This window comes from Cupressus sempervirens, chromosome 5 (assembly GCF_028749045.1).
Source record: "Cupressus sempervirens isolate cs-2001-9-10 chromosome 5, ASM2874904v1, whole genome shotgun sequence".
Classification (NCBI taxonomy): Eukaryota; Viridiplantae; Streptophyta; class Pinopsida; order Cupressales; family Cupressaceae; genus Cupressus; species Cupressus sempervirens.
In genome coordinates this window covers 360,274,032-360,299,147 of record NC_143122.1, presented here as the reverse complement: position 1 = coordinate 360,299,147, position 25,116 = coordinate 360,274,032, and the positions used below count along the sequence as shown (strand labels likewise).

Here is a 25,116-nt window from a genome sequence, read left to right as displayed (position 1 = left end):
CATGTAATCCAATAATTTCTATCGTTTAGTTAAAAAAGGTCAAAGCTGGTTGAGTTGATCCCACTTTCTCCTCCTTTTTCTCAACTCCTTTACCTATATAAAGGAGTTCCCCCTCATTGTAAAAGTCATCTCTTATTGTATGCAAGAAAGCTCTGGAGAAATTGTGCAAGTATAGCTTTGATTGTGTAGTACTATTTTGAAAGAAAATTGAATTCAAAGAGACAATTGGAGTTGAACTTTGATTGAGTGCAGTTGTGATTAGTGCAAGTTGAAAACTTTCACTGTGATTTGCATTTGTTGTCTTTGATTCACGTGTTTTTTTGTGTTCTTGATTATTGAGCACAAAGAGTTAAGAAGCAATCGGAACCAAAGCTTTGACTGGGAGCGGTTGTGGTGATACATAGACAAGGAGCTTTGACCATAGGTTATATCTCTTGCTTAATTCACAAAAATAGTCAGAATTCTTTACTTTTGACAGTCTTTGTGTCCCAATAGTAAAGGTTATTCTTATAGCATAGATTAAGACCAAACTTAGAGCCAAATAGGTATGCTTTCAGCTAGCCTTTGAGTTAGTGTTGGTTTATTGGTATCACCATTTACAACTTTAGATAGAAGTGTAGGTAGAGGTTTCATCTTGCCCATTAGTCGCTCCGCAGGTAATTGGATTCTTTTTTGAAAGCTAAGAAGAAATAATACTGGTAGTACCTTTTCAAAATCTGTCAACTTCTTGCTTACGTTGAGTTGATCCAAAGAACAGTCAAAAGGGGAGCCTTCCCTTTAAGGTAGGAGAGACTCTGTCTCACACGAGGTGGCTGGTCTCGCTATTTTGTGACTGAATTTCACCCAAACTATCGGTTGCAAAATATCCACCTAACAAAACCTTTGTAAGTGTCTAACTAACTCCTACAATCAATGGACTTAACTTTGCATCATTTTTGCAATTTTATAAATATTAACCTTTTTCAAATCATCTCCAAACTGTCCCTCTTCCTCGATCTCGACCAAATATAACTTCATAGACTATTTTCAACCTTCCTAATTGTCTAACCAATTCCTACAATCAATGGACTTCACTTTGCATCACTTTTATGTTTTTTTGAAATATTGCAACTTTGCAACTTTTGCATTGCAACGTCGACAAAATAGCACCAAACTTTGCCAAATCACTTGGGAATACTTCATACATGCCAAAATGGATTAAATTACTTTTACAACATTTCCATTGGACCCTCTAACCTTTGACCTCAGTTGACCTATTCAAGACCTTTTAGGTCTCTTGGTACAGAATGGCTCTTAAATCCTTACAAATAAGTTGTTTTTGACTGCAATGGTGCTTATGACTTCAATGATAGTAGTGGAGAGTCTTCTTTCATGCCTTGTTTTGTCCATGTTTAGGTGTTAATGGTGTTGGTGGTTGTAGTGGTAGTGGAAGTGTTATCATTGGGCCTCGGGTTTGTGCAACTCGGTTGGATTCGTATATTTTGCCACACATTGCAGAATCTAAAGTGGGTTGCAATAAAGACGTATATAATTTAGCTAAATGTGCAATTGCAGACTTTTGGTTTCATTTCATTATTTGCTGTGTATTTGTTTTAAAATATATAGCTTGATTGCTTTTTGTGCATTTAGAAGTATGTCGCTTCAAACCTACACTCTCCATTTTACAATACTTTTTTTATCTAATTCATTTGTGACGTGTTAGATCTTGCTAGGTCTCCTTATTGACAAAACATGGTTGATGCCTTTTATTGTTTGTGGGGTGGGGATCAAATCCACTACTAATGACGAAATAGAGGGCACAATTTTGACACAAAAGGTAGCTGATGTGAAAGGCACAATAGAGGAGTAGCGATCATATTGAAGGAGAAAGGGTTGCACAATCATGATTGGTGGTTGAAAGAATAGAAGACACAAAACACCACTAAATTATCTAGTTTCTAATGCATGTGATTGTACTTCCTAAAATGAGATGATTTAGTGATTAATACTTTTGATTGATGCTTTATTGAATCATTAATCTTTGTTCAACATTATTAGCCATTTGGGCGGAGGACATAATATAGAACAATCAACGTCGAAGATATTAATCCATCAGGGACCATCCAGTATGACCAAGCGACTTATGAGTAAGGTTGGATTTAGTTCGTCGAAGAATGAATTATATGCGAACTTCTCTTACTAATTTATGTGTGTTGGTTATTATGGACGGATATGGATGGAAGAAGATTAGAAAAAAAATAAAAAGGGGAGAATGGCTGGATTTGACCCATTATCATTTGGATAGCTCAAACATATGTTCATATGTTAGCAACAAAAAAAGAAATAACCAACTTATATTAAATAAAGATATTATTTTATTGTAAATACTTCTGCGTATAAAGGAGGGAGTCAAATGAGATACATGCCCTAACATGTGCTGACAAGACGAATTATGGCAAATGAAAGGATAGAGCAGGAGTTTAAAGTCTCTTGCACAATAACAAATATAATATTGCTTGCACGGTGACGTGGATGCCACCAATAAACATCAGTAGGAGGTAAGTATATAGATAAGAGTGAACTGACTATTTGAGAGTCATTTTATGGCAAGTTAATATAAATGTAATTAAAATATTAATTTTGCAAGTGTATGGATAGTATGCCACGATGGGGATGAAGTATTTAAGTGATCTCATATAATCGATCCATGAGATAGGGATTAATTTAAAATCATCAATGATTAATAATAAGAACTTCCTATTATGTTTACTTTTTTTTCTAGAATAATAATAAGAATAATGAATGTAAATAATAATCAAAGGATAATTTAAAATTATTATTGAAAAGATGATTTTGATAATCTATTTAACTTAGAAGATTGGATATATATATATATATATGTACAAAGCATATATTTAAATTAGATATTTATCTACATTTTAGTGATCTTATATAGTTATGCAAAACTACTTATTATCTTTGACAATTATTGCAATTTCTCTCTTTTTTTAATTTTCGAATATTTCTATAAGAGCTATGTGACGATCTTTTCCTTCGAGAATATTATTTAGGAAGAGGGAGAAAGAGATTTAGAGGGAGCCTGACATATCATTAGAGGCAATCTTGAAAGAGAGAGAGCAGATAGAGGCTATGATTTAGTCAACCTTCGGCGATCTCGGTCATATCGATTCAGAGGGAGTAAACCATGTTGAGATGGATTATTCAGTGATAAATAAATTGTAGTTGTCAAGAGGACTGTGATTCATGAATATACCTTGTGATTATGTGATTTTAATAGGCCTACCCCTTTTGTACATCATGAGGAAGTGTTGACTTCCAAATGATCTCACTTGTATTTGAAGAAGTTGTTGAAAGGTGACGATCTTACAATAACTTAACTTTCTATTATGATGGATATCTTACGATGTCTATGCAGATCATGATAGATTATACTTCGTATGGTGGATGTTTATATGGCAAGCATTATGAGAATGTGTGTGAACATACCTTTTAAACAATTTTGTAATTATGCAAGTTGATGTTCTAGAGGGCCATTACACAAAGTATTTGGTGAATGTCATGCGGCTTGATGTTTTGGAAGGCCATTACTCACAGTACTTGGTAAATATCTTGCATCTCAACTTTTTGAAAGGCCATTACTTGAGGAGTACTTGGTGAATATCAAATGTCGATATTCTGGGAGACCAATACTCATTATATTAGATGTGAGAGCAAATTTTTTTGAGTAATTGGTGATATCATGTATTGTGTGTTAAAATTATAGCTTTAGTCGGATAAATTCGATCTGATATACATTGTTATTTTGGTAAATCATCATTTTCTATATATATTCGTATTCAAGTAATAATAATATATATTATTATATATAGTATACCATATATATATATTTTATATTATATATAATACACATATATATATTATACATATACATATATTAATATACATACATATATATACATATATATTATACTAATGATTTTTATGATATATATGTATAAATTAAGTGATGATTAAACCTTGGAGACATGTCTCTTCAAAAGACATTTCTCCTCATATTTATATGAGATCCAAATCTGCATTTGGAACATATCTATCACAATGGTTATATTATCACATTTGCAGAAAAGATCCATGTTACTCAACATGGTATTAGTGCAATAGGTTGCAAATGTAGAAAATAGAATAAATACATAACAATCACAGGAAAGGAAGAAGGCATTTCTAAAGGACACAACAACACGTGCTCCAAATTAATATAAGTTGCATGACAAATGGTGGCAGACCCACAAATTGATCCGTGGTAGTATCTCTTATTTGCAAGAAATCACATAGACGATATGAAGATCAAATCTATTTAAATATCGGTCGAAAAATAGGAGAAAATTCTCACCTAGACTTGTTTCACATTTAAATGAATGAGGAATAAATAATACGAAAATGCACCATTATTACATAGATAACCTAAGATGAAAGGAAGAGTTTGAGTGAGTAGTTTCTAGTGAATGATGACCATCAAATATTTTGAATTGTTAAAAAATAATTTCACTGTTGGGGATTAGATTGGCATCTCCGCCATTAAATTTGACATGAAGAAGAACTAACAATTACTCAGGACATCGCATAAGACTATACAAACAATCATCGATGTCTCTACGACACAGATAAGATTGAGGGGATGTAAGACCACATTATCGTAGAGATTGGGAAGGTATGAGTTTGAATCATGAGGATGTTGTGCAGATTGTCATCGACATTGAGGAGGAACAAAGTTTTATCGATGAGGGATAAAGTTGTAGAGGGATTTGCATGCTGTGCCATGCCTGACATATCAATTTACATTGCTGGAGGAGTTGAAATTGATAATAGTAATGACAAACCATTTCTTTGTTATGAATATTCATTTCGTCATGATGCCAAACTATTTCTTGAAGCAGAAGTGTATTGAAAATGGAAGAAGGCAAGTGGGAGCTTCATCATGAGATAGTGGATGACACTGCGCTGTGTGAGGGCATTTTGGATGACATTGCACTGTGTGAGGGCGTTTTTATTGAAGGAATGTTTTATGCCTTTAGTTGTTCAGATGGTAGAAGTCAATGATTTGATCCCAACACAAAAACATGGACACACATATTTACCATGGATTTGGGTCAATGGGCGTTAGATGAGCTTTTGTATTATTCTGGACATCTATATGTGGTTGGAGGAAACATGATATCCTAATATGATTGGGAAGGAAACATGTGTATTGATATAGATCTTGTTCCTTACGACCTTAACTCTATTGTTCAATACACATCTTGTTTTGATAGAATTTTCTTGTATGGTTTAGTGCCTCCTCTGAAGGGATGATCAATAAATGCAATTTATTAGGTCGAAAGATCTGAACATGGGATACGGATAACTGATTGCCACAGGGTCAGTTACTATTGGAATCTACTAACGAGTTACTAAAGGTGGATACCAATGATAATAATGGTTTGAAGAAAAGAAATCATAACTTCAAATTAGAATAGTGGAAGAGAATGGAGTTGTTAAGACTTAAATGGTTTCATATTGTTCATGAGATAGCCAAACGCTTGAACAATTTGGTATTCATCATTCTTGTAGAGCTGAGCCATCCATTGAGCATCATGTTACACACTCATTTAGAATCTCTGTAATGTATGTCGGAATTCCATTTGGTGCCCTGATTCACAACTGTCTTATTTTGTGCAATCTTTCCCCGTTCTCTTTGAGAAACCTACAAATTTAATTGTACACATGAAATTTGAACAATGGGATTCATAATAAGGCTTCTCACTAGCCTATGGTTTTCATAGTCCAAATTCATAATAATTTGGTTTTCTAATGATTCAACTTACTCACACCCAGCAACCTAGGGATTTTATAGCTTGAACTCGCACTATCATTTGTCAGGTTGGAAGCTCCAATGGAGTGTGAATCATTCATTTTTTTGACAAACCTACATATATTAGTAATTCCTACCCTTGGAGTGCAAAAATCTAAAACTCATGCTATTATCTAACATTGAGGTTGTAATAACAAATTAGGTTTTGATAACACCTATGAGATTATATTGTGTAATCAAAAGACTATAATTGGTGAATTACATACTTAGTGCCATTCATTTGAATGATAGGGAATCTCATGACTCATATATGAGCTTAGAATGACATTTGAAGATATAGGGAATAGGAAATAATAAGAATTCACAATTCCCAACTCCCTACTTTGATGATTGAGTTTTCCAAAGAGATGACATATATAACTTCATCATCAATATTAGGACTTCATGAAATGACAACAAGATTGAAGTTGTGACCACCATGATTGGAGAAGTTCAAAGAAATTCAATAATTCTACTGGCATAATGAATCTTATTGGAATTTTTTTAAATTTTATGTTCTGCATCCATTGTCAAAATAAGATGGCATGATATATATTTCAATATGCTTAAGAGAACTTTATTCCAATCCACATTTTATGGGCCCTATTGATCCTTCGACGCTTTGTGCCATCAATCTGAAATCGAGAGTGGGCATAACTGAAGTTGGGCAATGTATTTTAAATATACACCTTCGTCATGTCCTTTGTATTGACAAATTGGTGAGACTTGTGCAAACTCGTGCAAAGTTAAATTAATCAAGAGATGATCCAAAACATTAATATAGCCACATGGAAATATAGAATTGGAACTTCACATTGTGGGGAGGGAAAATGATGAACAATGTGCCATTCCCACTTGAACCATCTTTAGAGAGATGTTCTATCTATGCACAGATAAGTATTTCATATATTTGAGTATTACATTTATCTATTTGTGCTTCTATATATACTAGCCATTTTCCTTGATCTTTTCTTTTATGTTTGGGATGTTCTTGTAGGAAAAGATGGTTGCTACTTTACACATGCCGCTAAACATTCTGTAGACACAAAGAAGCTTTGATCCAAAATTCATTAGGTTGGATAAAGTGAGACTCTTGAAACGAATATCCTTGATGATTGAGATAATGAGTATTCTCTCATTACGAGGGAGTTAGCCACTTCTTCAAAGGCAACACAGAAGCTTAGAAAATTGATATTTAGAGGGAGTCTAAAAATACATGTATGTGACTACATGATTTTGATGGGCCTACCCCTATATACATCATGAAGAAATAACGACTTATCACTGAAGGTTGAAAGATTGATATCACATTCAGAGTGAGTTCGACAGGCATCCTTGGGTGAAGAGAGTTTCTGAGAAAGTAACTAGAGGACTTGACTTCCCAAGATTGATGTTCAGAGGGAGAAATTCTGAGATGCAATCCTTTGTGGATGATATCTTCTCTATGAGGAGAAGTTCTAAGTGAAATTCTTTGTAATGTACTCTCCTCTATGATAGAGAAGTTTGAGGTGAAAATCCTTGTTCCACCCTCTAGTAGCAGCAATGATGGGTCCACCCTTTGACTTGGTTCATGGTGGATATCATGTGAGTTACTACATGATGCTGTTGTGATTATGTCATGACAGGTGATGATCTTTCATTGATGTATATATTTAGAGGGGAGCTATTGAAAGGTGACGATCTTATCAATAGCTAGACTTGTTATCATAATAGACTACATTAAGTTGTTTTCTTGGAGTGCCAGAAGTTATGATAACGAATAGAAGGTAACTATTGTAAGGTGACAATCTTATCAATAGTTGACCTATCTCTTAACACAAAAATGTGTTGAAGTAAGCGTTATCTTGGTTCTTCAGGCCGGATTTTGCAGGACACCTTGATAACCAATTTATCATGGTTCTTCGGGCTAGATTTTGCCAGACACCTTGATAATCAACTCATCATGGTTCTTCGGGCTGGATTTTGCTGGACACCACAAAAATCAATTTGTTATGGTTTTTTGGGCTGGATCTTGCCGGACACCATAACTTAATGTCAAGCTCAAATTTACCAGGCAAAAACACAACTACAATTTTTTTTTTGAAGATAAAACTTAGGAATTTCGATAAGGAACTACACATTATCAACTAGGTCATCGAATGACTAGGAGTTTGGAATAGTTGACTAACCTTGCGAGGTTGCAACATTCTTTTAAACCTTAACCGAAATAATATTGAGTAGGGCGGTGGAAGTTTCTACTCTAATTTACGAGGGATTAGTGGATACAACCACGAGAAGAACTCAAATCTTATAAGTTTTCGATGTTAGTATATATTAGGGATTACTAAACATCATGTCAGGGCATCCTACTAGGTATGAACTAGAATATTGAACTCGAGTAACTTACCTTCCCTCAAGTTATGATGTAGTTGATTTAGTTACTAATATTTCTAACATCCAGGATGTTGTGTCTACTTATGATAGTAAGGTCTTATCTTATTCATTTAATTTTCTCATATCAAATCCACTCTAGAACCACTTATTCCTAGTTAATGTAGTATGTCGAATGATATCTAGCTAACTAACATACTACGAGTTGTAGCTAATAATCAACCATTTACAAATCAACCACTAAGATATATCTATATATAATAGAAAACTAAATTGAAATTATACTAACTAAACTTCTCAGTCTAATTACCATGATTGACTAACATTTTTACTATCACTAACCATGTCACTACTAACAATAGATCACTACGATTATATAAAAATGTTATGTTCATAGGATACTCATTTAATAATATCTTTTTACTTCATTTCCATTACAATGTTTGATACATCCTATGCTTTACCATTAATTATAGAATGATTAAATTGTTTAGAGTTAGCATGTATTTCATAATATAAGATATATATAACGACATCACATTGTAATTGTGTTAATACAAATAATCACTAACCCATAGTTATGCCAACTACACAAACTACTATAATATTGGCTAACCCATTTAATCTACAATTTACGAACTAACAATAACATTGTTCACTAATTACAAATTTAAAATCTATTACTAACCAACTATGTTTTTCTTATATCTATTTACTAATCACTAGTAGTCTATCAACTTGTTACTATCCATTTATTGTTATTCATTTATTAACTTACTAACCTATTCTAAAAACTATTTACCATTAACTAAAATTCTAATCCATCACAAAATAATAAACTAATCTAAATTCTAATCACTTTTACACCCACTCTTTTCTAACTAATCTCCGATTAATTCTATTCATACTACTTTATCCTAAATACTCTCCCAAACTCCGACTAATCTCAAGTTCAGATAAAATATGTTATCCTCTACAATTCTAGCCTAATGTGACCCCCTTGCCCTAAGTGACTAGCCCAACACCCACCCTTTCTGTACTAGTCTTACGTACCCCTTGGGAGGCGTGAGTGGAGTTGGCGCTTTACAAGCTGAGCCATCGTAGTGTACATGTCCTTGATGTGAAGGAGGCGCATGAATTAAGGTTTTGGCTGAAGGTGGAGGCGAGTACTTTCCTTGGGCAGAGCGCCCACTCCTTGGGTGGAGAGAGGTCCTCCAACCCCAAGGTCTCTCTCTCCACATTGAATGGCTTTAATATGTGCTTGGTTTTTTTTATTAACCAATTGTGAATGCCACTTCTGAATTGGATGGGTGCTTAGGAAGGTGAAACATGCATGACTTAGACCAGCTCTTTTTGTGCTTTGTTATCTCTTTTCAACTTGCTCAATATATTATTCTTTTGGTTATTATTATAATATATGCAGTCCCTTTTCATTGAATGAAATCGAAGGGAATATTTAATATAATGTATTTGATGGTGACTTGTTCCCTACGAATAATCATGAGGTGCATATGAATTATATTCATCTATGTTATAACCTATAACTAATCCTATTTTATTGGTTTCTTACTAAGGGAGTATCAAGGAATATTCCCTTAATATTTTATTGGTTTGTAATTGGGGAGTGGATTATTTCTCACTCCCCATACATTTTCCAAAGAGTTTGACATGCATTTCCAGGCTTATTTGTTTTATGTAATCTTATGCTATGACTTCTGCTAGGTTTACTTCTCTTTAATGTATTATGACATGAATCTTGGTTGATAGTTAGTTTGATATTACCATATGTCTAGATTGATGAGTCTATTGGAAACACTAGAAATCATGGTTATGATCTTATTGAATCAATAGATTGGATCTATTGACGGATATCTATAGAATCAATTTTACCACATTTCTATTTGTATTTGACCTTGAATCACAATGAAAGTTTATGCTTTGAAAGAATAAATCATTCATTTCAATTTCCCAATAGCAAGCATCACCTGCAGTTTCTTCCTATTACATGTGCATTATTGCCAATCAACCAAATTTGCAATAAACTTCAAATACATTCCCTCCCAACTGAAGAACTATTGAATACATTAAATTGACTTTTTAAGTGATTTAAGAATACATTGCAACAATATATTTTCATGAAGCAACAATGTCTATATCTCCTTGCCAATATTTACCATACAACTATGACTAAATGCACATGATCTTTTCGCAAAATTTTTCACTTATACCATGGAATCATGCAATGCAACAATATGGGGAAAGGAATCTCCATTTCAAATGCAATACACAAATGACCAGCTTCCTTCTCAATACTACATAAATACAATGAGCATCTCCAAGCTTTTCCATTGATCCATTGAGCATAAAATCTGCAAATACATCAAAAATAAACAATATGAACCATGGAGACTCTCTTCCCAACCACAGGCCTCTAAAGAGACCACCCTCGAGCTAGGGGAATAAGGCTCAAACGGGATACAACATACAATCTTGCAAATGCATAAACATCACAATGCAACACTTAAACAATTCCATCCCAAGGTATTTTCCCAATGGTTCACAAATGGAACCATGAACATAGAGTGAAGGTGGGCTTTTCAAAGAGGGGACTTGCCATATCAAACAATATCTGCAATAAACAATTTCCACGCCTTTTTGGGGCTTTCACAATCAACAATTTCCATGCCCTTTCGGGGGCTTTCACAAACAACAATTTCCATGCCCTTTCAGGGCTTTTCCAATCATCCTCCTCTTCACAATAAATACCCAAATACACTATCATCAACCATAGCTTTCTTGGAGCCCATACTCCATAAACTTCCTCTCTCCACCATACTTCCCTTTGTTGAAGATGATAGCTGCGATGGAGATCTTTATCTTTGGAAATATGAATGTTATTACTGTTATTGTTATGTTCAGCTGAAAAAGACACTTAAGTTTTAATTTGTAATATTAAATGTAAATGACATGTGTCATTCTCATGCATTGAGGCATGAATATTTGAAGAGTCATAATTAATTATAGGAGTTATAGGAATCTCAAGAGACCTTTTGGTTATCATGTGAAGAGTCTCCTATTGTTATATATTTGCATCATGCAAAGGTTATTGTACACTCAAATTTCATTATCAATAAAGATATGTTTTGTTGTGTGGATGGGTTTTTCCCTTCATTCTAGAAGGATTTTCTCAGGATATTTCTGGTGTTCCTTGTTTCAGTTTTGTCTTCTGCTTATTGCTGGTTATCTTCATGCATGCATTTCTGGGCTGTAGATTCAACACGGTATCAGAGCCCTGATATCATCAATATAGGAGTGTTAAATTTATATAGATTGTCTATTTGTGATGATTCCAATTTTATTTGCATATTATATATATATATATATATATATATATATATATATATATATATATATATATATATATATATAATGAATGAAGGTTATGATATTATTGGTTGGATGTTTTGGAACAGCTGATTTAGAAGAGCAGCTGTGGTTTTTATTTTGTTTGCATATTGAGATTAAAAACATCAAAGATTTAAGGATTTAGATTTATATTTGTTGAATATCGATTGTCTTATTTTATTTTATTTTAAATTGTTATTGGATGTAACTTCAATGGATTTATTTTCGTCGCTTTAGAAGGATGCATTTTGTGTGAGATAGAACTCAAGTGTAGTTGGTTTTTCATCCTTTGACTCGAGTGTTTTGTATTGCTCTTATTTTTAATTTATTTTTTATTTTTTGTTATTGCATCGCTTCACCTTCACTTCACTTCTTTATTATTAGGTTTATGCGGTTGGCTACATGGCATTCTACTCAAGTATTCTTACCTTTGATCTGTTATCAGATTCAATTTGTCTTTCACAATGATCTTTTAAGGCCTCCATTTCATACTCCACCTGTGAAAAGAAAGAGATCGTGTTAAGTATGTCTTGTATTCGTGCAAGATAATCACTTATAGTCATTTCCTGAAGAAATTAAGGAAAATTTTCTTTTAATTCCTGTGTGATTCTCAACAATTGGAGGTTCTTAGTCATATTCATTTCCGCTGAGTCAGGAAATCCTCCCTAGACAAGATTCGATTCTCGAATTTGTGCTTTTCATGGTCTTCCTTTCAAGTTTAATATTACGCTGATTCTGAAGATGTTTGCTTGAGCGATATCTCACATGTATTCATTTTGGTAGGAAAGTCTTCACGATTTGTACATGCCTTTTATGCATCTTTGTACTCTTCCTGTGTTTAAATCTTTCAACGGTCTGGCCGTATATCTTTGTTTTTTTCATCGGGTGCATGTCTTCATTTCTATGCATGCAAAGTTTCAAGCGATTGATAGAATCAGTGGTTTTGTGGAGAAATATCCCTCTTCGTGTGCTTCATCCATTTTTGGCACCTCAAGGTTTTCGAGTGCAAACAAGGGGGCACTACCTGCTGTTACTTCTATTGTCTGCATGCCTTTTTCCAACTCTACAGTTGCTAGTGGATATGTTGATGGCAATATAAGAATATGGGATACAGTTAAAGGTACATGTGAAACTACTTTAAACGGGCATAAAGGAGCCACTACTGTGCTATGTTATAGCAAAACAGGTTGCTTGCATTTGGAAGCAAAGATGCAGACTTTTCCGTCTTCGCGGTCATTGAGATTAGGTGACGGATCTTGTTTTTCTTGAAGGTGACAAAAGGCTTGTAAGTTCTTCCAAGGATAATTTAATTTAGGTTTGGGATCTTGATGCTGAATACTGCATGCAAATTATTTCTGGTCATCACAGTGAAATCTGGTCTATTTGTATGGACCCTGAGGAGCGCTTCCTTGTTACTGGCTCAGTTGATCATAAAATGCGCGTTTATAATATCCATCAAGAAATGCTTAGAGAAGAGAGTGTTGCCAATGGAACTAAGGACGCTAATCTAGAATGATTATTCATCAAGATCAAGATGATTATTCTTCAAATAGATAAGTATTCTGACTTTTATATTTGGGAAGTATGTTTAAATTTTTGATTGCAGGGTGCATCAAGATATGAATTAGAGATCAAGGGGAGATATTGAGCTTGAGAAGGAGATTTAAGCATTCAGAGGGCGGTTTCCTGCATATTCTTTTGTGATATTTGCTTACAGTCATCAAATTTTAAAATGATCAAATATTGACGAGTAGTTTATGAGTATTTCTGTGTTAAACTTTGAGTTTTGTGACCTCTGATTTTAATTTTTTAAGGATGGATACTCGAGGAAACCATTTTTGGCAATGAGAGGGCTGTCCTAGCTGAAAGAAGAATCCCTCAGATTATTCTTTTAGGATTATAATGGAATTTGCTAAAGAAATTTATCTCTTGATGACATGCATGGTGTTTTTCTTGCAACTTATTTTTGAGTTGTCATTTCACTAGGAATAGTGAATATTCTAATATTGATTCCTATTGTCATTAATATCTACTTTCATTGCAGGAGAAAAGCAATGATTAAGAGGGAGATGTTTTAGCTTCAGAGGGAGGCTACATAATTAAGAGGGAGTACTTATGGAATCCCCACCACTCTCACATATGCTTGTGATACTTATAGGATTTGTAAAATTTGACTTAAATGGAACTAAGTCTTATTTTGTTATGTATATTCTTGTATGAATAAATGAGATTGTAAGATCAGCTATAATAACTCTTTCACTATGCGATAGTGAACATCATGTTGAGAGAGTCCATGATGTCATCACGTTGAGAGATTCTGTGATGGGAGTTGGATGTCATGTTGAGAGATTCCATGACAATTCACGTTGAGAGAGTCCGTGACAAAAGGCTTAGCCGAGTCTTACAAATCTTTTCATGTTGAGTGATTTCAAGAATATGAGTAATTGTTATAGGTTTTTATGTTGAGAGATTCTATGAATGTGATTAATTGTTACTGGGTTTCATGTTGAGTGATTCCATGAATATGAGTAATTGTTAAAGGTTTTTCATGTTGAGAGATTCCATGAATGTGATTAATTGTTACAAGTTTTCATGTTGAGAGATTCCATGAATGTGATTAATTGTTACAAGGTTTCATGTTGAGTGATTCCATGAATATGATTGATTGTTATAGTTTTTCATGAATCTAATAAGATATATGGGATAAAATTTCATCGTTAACATTTTGGTTGTAGTCTTGTGTGATTGTTTAGCTAAAGATCTCTCTTTGGCTAAGAGGGAGTGTTGAAGATGGTAGCTGCGATAGAGATCTTTATCTTTGGAAATATGAACGTTATTACTGTTATTGTTACGTTCAGCCGAAAAAGACACTTAAGTTTTAATTTGTAATATTAAATGTAAATGATATGTCATTCTCATGCATTGAGGCATGAATATTTGAAGAGTCATAATTAATTATAGGAGTTATAGGAATCTCAAGAGACCTTTCGGTTATCATGTGAAGAGTCTCCTATTGTTATATATTTGCATCATGCAAAGGATATTGTACACTCGAATTTCATTATCAATAAAGATATGTTTTGTTGTGTGGCTGGGTTTTTCCCTTCATTTTAGAAGGGTTTTCCCAGGATATTTCTGGTGTTCCTTGTTTCAGTTTTGTCTTCTGCTTATTGCTGGTTATCTTCATGCATGCATTTTTGGGCTGTAGATTCAACACCCTTATCACTCCCAAAGCAAGATATGAATGATTATGGCATACAATGGAGCCTATACTTCAAGGTTCTCAACTACATTGTCAATCTCAACTAAGCCCTTCACCCAAGACTTCTCTTCCCTTCCCAAAGGGCGAGTGAAGTCTTCACACCCTTAACAACACTCATAACAAAATAAAGCAACCAAGGAGTAAGAAAGTAATGCAACCAATCTCCACACACTTCACAACACAACATAATGCAATTTAACACAATACAATCTACTTGAAATGCATTCTCATTTCCTGCATGCTCATGAATGCAACACAATTATCTATCTTCAAAATGAAGAAAACAAAACTCCACGGGCAAGAAGCAGCAACCTTGGTCCTTTGTAATGGTAGTGAAAAGTTGAGGATGAGCTCCCTTTCCTTTCCTCCCAAATCTTCAAAACCCTAAGAATCTCTAAAGTTAGAGAGTGGGTAGACAGCTCACTAATTTTCCCCCAAGTCCTTTGATTTCCCACTAGCTAAAATTGGCCCTAACAAGAAGCCTCCCTTTTCTTGCATCCTTGCCCCTTTCTAAAATTGCAGCCTTGACCAAATAGGAGGTGGTGGAAGAAAACATGTGAACAATCCAATTTCGAAATTTTATGAAAGTGACTTGTTCGGATGGTCTCCAAAGTCATCTAGGTCTACTAAAGGTTACATTTAGACCCCCAACCTATACTACTATCATGTCAGCACTTATTTTTCACCAAAATAACCCCCTAGGACCACTTTTTGATCCCTAAAAGTTAATGGGAAGTTGGAATTCAAAATTCAAATGGATAGGGACTTATCCTAACATCTTTCAATATGAGGTCAACTTGGGTACTATATTGGGGTTAGGTTTAGGTTAGGTTACTTTTGCCCAAAACCCTAAATGACAAGTCATCTCCACATGGAAAACACAATTGTCTAGTGACACAAAAAACAACACATTACATCTACAGCAACTTGTCTCTAATAATACAAGAATTCAAACTATTACACACCTACCATTCACATTACAAAATAAAACACATTACAACAGGGTTCGAATCTTTCCTCAAATTCAACCTTAGCTATGTCGTATTCACATGGGTTTGAGCCCTAATTCCTTGGTTAGTTCCATGGTTAATTTCTTGCACATTAAACTCGAGCATCAATAATCCAACCAAAATTCATATAAAGGTACATGAATATTTATGCATAACAGATTAAGACTACATAACTGCATTAACATTAAACATGCATAATAATGATCACAATTTAACTTTCCCCTCTAAACATTGTCATATGATGTAAGAAATCAAACTCAAGGAATAATGGACACAACATATCAAATGCAAAAAACAGTGACGAGAATGGTGCAATTAAACCAAACAAGTGTTCAACTATTTCCCACGTAATGCTAGTGACAATATGCAATAATGTGAATATTTGGAAATCTCATATAATGCATTAAAAACCTGAACAATAAATATAAATTTTTAACAATCAAGGTGCAAGGTATTAATTGATAAGTAGAACATGTTTGTATATGCAGATTTTTCTGTTCATCGTTGACTGTCAATACTTTCAATCCTTGTGATCGAACTGGTCTCAAATCTGTTGACTACAGGGCCGAGGGAAATAGTTCATAGTCCCCTTGTTCCACATTGGTATATATTGGCAAACCTTGGAAACTTAACCGCCGGTTGAAGAGGTGAAACGCTGTCCTTCATAGACAAATCGTAGGCCCAATTAGGATATTGCAGGTCCAAGAGACCTGACCGCGAGTCTTGCAAATACACCTGCGGCTATTTACTAGTCACCATGCTGAGAAAGATGACTCGTGGGTCCAAGACTGTTGGGTTTTGGCACTCATGTCAACTAATCACAGTAAGGGCCATGGACTGCTGCAAGAAGTGTTTGTGTCCTTCCCAGTTACCTCTCCAGATTATTCACACTGATTATAGACTTCACAACCTTCCACTAACTGCTGTAACTTACTTCCCTTGGTTTCCAGATGTATTGAAGATGGATCAAGTGATTTGCAGCTATTACCAAAGCTCGCAAATGCTTATAATCATTTAACAGACTTACTTCTAAATGTGGAGCCAACTGAAACAATTACCAAAGCTCGCAAATGCTTATAATCATTTAACGGACTTACTTCTAAATGTGGAGCCAACTGAAACAATCTTTTCACCTTGCCAACTCCCTACCTGAATTTGAGTGGAAACTTCAATGAGATGTTGGGGCTATGTCCAACTTCTCAAATATGCCTCAAGGGGTTTCGTCCTCAAGAACAACCAGTCACATTTAAGCAACCTGTCATTTGAATAATATTATATTTCATGGTGACAATCCCAAGAAAGCCCATTGGTTTTATAACCTCGATATGAGGGAGAGAACAAACAATGAGGCAATGTGAGATAAAAAACCAATATTGTCTTTTGGTTACTTAAGTTGCTTTTGTTATAAAATGACTTTACATCATAAAGTAACATTATAAATCAACTTTACAAGATAAAGTGACTTAACTATAGAAAAGCTCCTCAAACTTTGATATCTGCCAGAACGAAACCAAATAAATTCCTGTGACTGGTTGACATCCTTTAAATTAATGCCGTTAGCCTATCCGGATGGAAAGATAGACCAACAAGGTGCTAGAAGGGTCTAGCGCGGAGAAGGGGACATTACATATGAAATATGAAAATATCATAACCTGCATAACAACATTAATTCCTACTTAACATCACCAAATTAACATTCTGAATATCATCATGATTCATTTTGTATCATAACAATGAAATGCTGAAACCATATCTATCAAATCATCAAAGCATATAACATAGGTCCTAGTACAAAACATATGTGAAATTCACCCAAAATGTAAACATTACATCTAGTATCTTTTGATTCAATTAAACATAGTGAGATTACTAATATTATCCCATTATCATTATGAGATGACACATCATAAGGTGTATGTCCTAAAAATCAATTATGTCAAGTAATCAGGATGCTTGCATAATCATGTCGAGTTAGGTTCAAAATCGGCCATTACATAAATCCATTACATCTTATTGGTCATTATAATCAATCCACATGAAACATCAACATATTAGTTTATCATCTCACTACTCACACAATAATTGACTCATTACCTTTACATCATACCTTGGTTCTACCGTGCAAACACTTTTCCAACTTTAATAACAATTTCTGTCTATAATTATTAATAATTCTCACTAGGCGAAAGTTGAATCATCCTTCCATAATAGCCATCTAAATCAATCATCCTAATAGATCATAAAATACCATGAATCCATCGACATGGTTTCTAGGCTAGGACATCTCGAGCCTTTATTTCACAAGGTCTTAACTTATCAACCTAATGCAACCGAATAGGGTATTTAACGTAGCAATAACTAAAATCTATATCAGTCTCAAATAAAATCTCATGATTCATTATTGATAAAGAAAATATCCATCATGACATACATAAATCCTAGAACCATCTTACCATCATTCTATGATAAGATGTATGGATAACAATATATAATCCACATCCCAACCACAAAAGATTGAAACATGTCATCTTACCTCCTAACTCGTTCTATCTCCTAATCACATTCGTTTTATTAAGATTTATAATTAGGGCACTAGAGAAGGGGCCTTACTAAAATCTATCATAAACTACACTGAAGGTCGTATTCAAGTCTTGTATTATAATTGTTGAGATTCTCTCTTTGCTAAAGAGGGAGTGTTGAGAAATTTAGCCTCATAGTGAATTGAAGCAAATTCCATTTGTAATATATGTTAATATATATATGTGTGTTGATGGATTTATGTTGATATCCTTATATATGTCATTCCAGGAATATCATACTAAGTCGATATCTTTTCATATACTTGAGAGCACAAGGTGTTCTACAAATCCTCCCTAGCTAAGAGGGAGTGTTAAAGTTGTAGCTTCAATCGGATAAATTCGATCTGAGATACGTTGTTATTTTGGTAAGTCATCATTTTCTATATGTACATGCGTATTCAAGTATTAATAATATATATTATTATATATAGTATATAATATTCATATTATAGTATATATAATACATAAATATATATTATATTATATATAATACATATACATATATTAATATATATATACATATATATATATATATATATATATATATATATGCATACATATATATACATACATACATACATACATACATACATATACATACATACATACATACATATATATACATACATACATACATATATATATATATACATACATACATACATATATATATATACATACATACATACATATATATATATACATACATACATACATATATATATATATATACATACATACATACATATATATATATACATATATATATATATATATATACATACATACACACACACACACACACATATATATATATATATATATATATATATATATATATATATATATATATATATATATATATATATATATATATATATACTAATTATTATTATGAAATATATGTATAAATTAAATGATGATTAAACCTTGGAGACATGTCTCTTGTCCTCATATTTATATGAGATCCAAATCTGCATTTTGAATATATCTATCACAATGGTCATATTATTACATTTGTAGAAAAGATCCATGTTACTCAACATTTTGGAAGATCAATACTGAGTAATTGGTGAATATCATGTATTCTAGAAGAACAATACTTATGATATCAAATGCAATATCAAAATGTTACTTAAGAGTATTGTGAATATCATATGTTGATATTCTGGAAGACCAATACCAATGATATCAAAATGGTGGATATCTTCTGATCAAAGATATCCTCAAAATTTGCCATTCCTAATATTACCAATGGTGTAATATCTATCTTATGTTTATCCTCCCTAGCTAAGAGTGAGTGTTGATGTTTGATAGCTTCAGTTGGATAATCTATGAGACTAAAGTGTAGATATATCTATATATATGTGTGTGTGATATATATATATATATATATATCAAATGCAATACCAAAATGTTACTTAAGAGTACTGGTGAATATCATATGTTGATATTCTGGAAGACCAATACCAGTGATATCAAAATGGTGGATATCTTCTGATCAAAGATATCCTAAAAATTTGCCATTCCTAATATTACCGATGGTGTAATATCCGTCTTATGTTTATCCTCCTTTGCTAAGAGGGAGTGTTGATATTTGGTAGCTTTAGTTGGATAATCTATGAGACTAAGGTGTAGATATATCTATATATGTGTGTGTGTATGTGTATGATATATATATATTATCATGTGAGAAATTATATATTTATATAATCATGTGTTATTATATTAGAGAAATTAATACTATATATATATATATATATAATAATAATCATTGTATTAATGAATGGACATGGGACATGTCTACTCTTGATTCTTTTTCTAATGTAAATAAAAGATCGTTGTCTTTGGAAAGAATATACCAAGAAGGCAATTCAATTACATCTGCAGCGATCCTATTAAATCAACAAAATCAAAGTTTAAAAAAGTGAGAGTTTTCGAGATTTCAAAACTTTGAAGATTTCAAGGTTTTCTATGCAGATTTCAAAGGTTTTCTACTGAGCAGGAGGCTTTTGTCTTAGAAATGCATTTTCTGGAGGTTTTATTTGCCATGTTCATGGGTTCCATGTTTTCTCATGGAGGGAGGGTTTTCTTTTATTTGTTCCCAGAAAAAGTCATGGGGGGAGGATTTGCAGATAAATTTTTCACAAAAGATCATGGATGGTGGGTTTTTTGATATTCTTTTTCTTTCCTTGACTGAAGCAGAATATCAGTGTATTGTTAAAGTACCACGTGAGGCAGTATGGCTGCTTTTGATATGAAAATGTCTTGACCAATGCCTCCACCCTTGTTTTGTGACAATAAGGGGGTGCTGAAACTTGCGAAGAATCCAGTCTTCCTTGAGCGAATTGAACATGTAGAATTTCATTGTCGTTTCATCATAAAGCTTGTTGGAGATGAAACTGTGATGTTGCAACAAGTTCCAACTAAGAACTAGACTGCAGATATCCTCACCAAGTCTCTCAGCTCAGATGGGTTTGTAAAGTATAGGAGCCAACCTGGTGTAGTTGATATAATGGCGGTTAAGGGGGAGGGTATTAGTCTTTAGACTGTTATTACTATATTTTTCTTTTTTTAATGGTCATTTAATGTACTTTAGTAAGATTATCATTTCAATGATATGGTTAGTGAAATACATGATATTCTCATCCTCATACCTTCCATTCACCATGCACTTGTATAAGCATTGCATGTTCAATGTGCTGCTCAAATCCAATAATAAAGATCATAGCAAAATTGAGCTAATATATCAACATGTTGTCATGCTTGGAAAAAAGATGCATATAACATATCAAAGTATGAGACACCCATCATCTCTATCTTTGTAATTATAATTATGATATAACACAAAATGCTAACAACAATCACTCTCATAACACAATGCATAAGTGATACTAAAATCAAACTTATACAGTTCACAAAATGACATCATTTTAGCCTAGCATTATCACTGTATGTATAAACATGAACAATAGTTAACACGGAAAATGTGTTGGCACTTAGCAGACAGCTAATTATAGACATCTGATGTGAGGAATCCAATGCAAACATCTACAAGATAATCTATGTTCCCAGCAAGTCCTGAAAACATGTGAAGGCATAAACATCAAGAGAGAAACAGGATATGGCAGGAATGATGCATGAATTGGGCCTTGAAGATTTACTAATAATTTTCTAATAGATAATTATTAATTAATTAGTCTGTTTTGTCTGTCTTATTAAATAAATTGTAAACCATAAAACTTTATTGCACAAAATATTTGACAACTTTGCAAGAATATTGTTGCTATCATTTGAGGGTTCAAGAGACATCTAGTTAAAATGATATGCTGAAGTCTATTAAGAAGTTGAAGATGTTGTTTCGCCTTATTAGAGAAGAGTCCGATTGCTGATCATAGTGTGCCTATTTGTTTTTCTTATGTATCAAATACTAGACAGGCCCTAATACCAAAATGAGAGATTGTCAAGGGGGTCTGTCATAAATAATGAAGAATTGTTGAGCCACCAATGGTTTTCTTATAGATGCGAATATATTTTTGGAATACGATTCTTGTTTGTTTTGCCTTTTTGTTCCTATCCACACATGAATTATTTTGTTATTAATGTACTGATGACTATCAAAAAGTTCTGTACTTTTGGGAATGCTATGCTCAGAATTTCTTATCCTTTTGTTGTTGGTTTTGTACAACATTTTCTCTTTAGGTAGTAAATGGAGCATTCATGTTGTTGTTTGAAGGTTTCAAGAACCCAATTTCTTATAGCCTGGATAATATGGACATTGAAACCATGCTAACAGGTAGTGGCATGCTTTTAATTTCTTTTTCTTCATTTTTTAAAAAGTTATAACTTCATTTTGAATAGGTAAATGTATATCAATAGTCCTATACATGAGCCAAATTTTATGCAATTGTGTGTAGAAATCTAGTAAGTTGCCTTTAAATTTCTATAACAAGCGCCGCTAGTATCTTTGAGTTTCTTATTAGTGTAATGCTATTTTCTGAAAATAATGGGATAGATGCATGCATCGAAGCAACTTGATAATTTATGAATAATTTGTCTTGTAAACACATTGATTTAGAGTCTATGAATTTAGATGTAGATGTAGCATCAATATCAATTACATCAATAAAACTAAAGCAGTGATGAGGTTTTACCTCAATGTGAAAAGATGACTATTGCTAGGCTCTTAGTTTTGTGCCCTCGATAATATGCTCTTTCTTCAAGATATGTGCCTGCCATGTGATGATGAAGGAAAATGGGCTTTTTCGTGTTAGTTTTCTATTATAGTCTACTCATACTTGTCAACTCGAATGGTTTTTTATTTTTATTTATGAAGTATTTTATCTGATCGACAAGATTGATTTTCTACTTGATATGAGAGGATGAGCTGTAGGCTGAAATCTCTTGAGCTGAGAGCAGATGATGGGTGGTATCCATTCTTCAGCTGAAAGTCACTTAGGGCACAATCCCGGGCTCATCTGTTGTGGTGTTGTGGGCCTTGCATTCAGCACAACTTGATACTTGGTGGGCTCATTTAGAACTGTTCAATGTCACCAGTAGATGAACAATCTACTAACAACTCAAATGGTTATTGGTTCCTTTGCCATGGAAAGAAAATAGCATGTTTGGAGAATTATCCCTGAAACACTTTTGTTCTAAGGAAAATAAACATAAAAAGAAGGACAATGGCAGTATAAAAAAACAAAATCAAAACAGGGACAAGATATTTTTGCAACCTGAACAAACAAGCCAAGCAAGAAGTAGTTTTCATTACTAAGATTGAGCATCTGGTTAATTTTTTTTAACAGTCTTATAGGATTTCCCATGGTGGCTATGACAAATTTTACAGGGGTCAGAATATTAGACACGAGCACCTCAACTATTGGTTTCTAGCAATAATATTGAGCTTTGATGTACAACATGGATTTTTAAATAAGGTCCAATTTGTTCTCTATGTCAAACAATTTAGTTCTACACAATGAATGTTATGAAGGACACTTTTCTCTATCCTCATTTAGTACGCTGTTGGATCTGTAGCTTATGCTTCGGAAAAAGGTAAACAACGTAAGAAGTAACAAATGGAGGCTTTGTCGTACCCCCGCTACCTGTTAGGACTAGAAGACAAAAATATAACAGTTACATGCAAATATAACCAATAATGCAAAGGAATAAAACAAACAGAAATAGAGCATAAGACAAAGATTTAATGCAGCTTACTCAATTTGGGGCTATGTCCATCAAACAAAGAGTACAATATTATTATCCAGTGATTCAACTTGATTACAGTCTGCAATCCCTTGCAACTCAATTCCGTTTTAAGAAGCTACTAAATTATCATATGAAAAATCCTTAACCCTAAACCATTTTAAACAAGACTCATGTTGGTTACAAAATTAAGGTTAGAATATGTCATCCAATAGAAAAATAAGTCCTGACATCTTTTAAATAGTAAAATCCTTTCTGGACCTTGACCCCACATTGAAGTCCTGCCCCTAAACCCCAGTAGAAAAATCAGAGAGGAAGCAACACTAATGAAAGTGGCAAAAATTAACCTCTGAGTTTGATTAGGCTACATAAAACAACACTACTGACAAACCTCACAACATGCAAATAGCCAGCATGGACCTGGGTAACAGCAAACAAGAACAGAGATTACCTTTAGGAAACAATATTAATGAATAGTCGCAAATGCTGGCTGGTGATTTCTTGGGTAATAAATGCAGCTACAGCATCAATATTTATCATTTTAACCAAGTCATGGGTGGTGATCCTTCAAACAATGAAAATAGCACAATTAGTAAAAGAAGCAATAACATAGCTAATGGTCATTACCTTATAAGTATAAAGCAGCGCAGAGTTTAAATAGACTGTCATCCGTCTTAGAAAATAGATCTTTATTCAAAGAGATATCACTTCATTTGGATAAGAGGTTTAATCGGAAAGACATTGTTATTTGGAGTGAGGTAGGAAAATTGGAAAACAAAATATGGAATAATCAGGTTGGTATTGGAGAAGAATTTAGAAATTGACCTGAATAAGAAATGACTAACAATTAAGACTAGTTAAGGGACAATTAAGAAGGTGGAAGAGATACCATTCTTGGGGAGATATATTAAGAAGCTCTGAAGCTCATCTAAGGGGAGCATGGAGGATAGGAGTTCTGTAGCTTACATTTGCAGATCTGCAAATGAGTAGATAAAAGGGAAGATCATAGTTTAAAAATTCGGTATTGGCAATATCTCTGCTGACCCAAAAATTTTGAAAATTTCGGAATCGGCAAAAACTCGGCAATAAATTGATACTTTTATCGAATATTTGAAAATATACAATTTCTTAAAATATTCTTAAAAATGCATACATACACACTAAATTTGTAGAACATATAATGATTTGAGATATCTACCATATATGAAGCAAAGTTTTGAGTTAAACAATAATTCATAATTTCATAGCAACTAAAACTGAGTAGATTAACATAGTAATAGAATCATAAACCGAAAAAAAATTATAACATCAAAATATAAATAAGTTCAATACATATAGCAATCAAACTCCATGAAAGTTTGAAACTACAACTTTTGAATACATATTAAGTTCAAGTTT

At 33.3% G+C, this 25,116-nt stretch overlaps 1 protein-coding gene across 2 annotated transcripts in view; it reads left to right on the top strand.

Moving 5' to 3' along the window:
• EMB1974 (NHL domain-containing protein) overlaps nt 1-25,116 on the top strand; it is a 230,278-nt gene that overhangs the window by 125,667 nt on the left and 79,495 nt on the right. For both annotated transcript variants that reach the window (XM_089830348.1, XM_089830347.1), the window contains exon 6: nt 22,216-22,309. In XM_089830348.1, the coding sequence (XP_089686474.1) occupies nt 22,216-22,309 (94 nt within the window). The remainder of the gene's footprint in view (nt 1-22,215; nt 22,310-25,116) is intronic.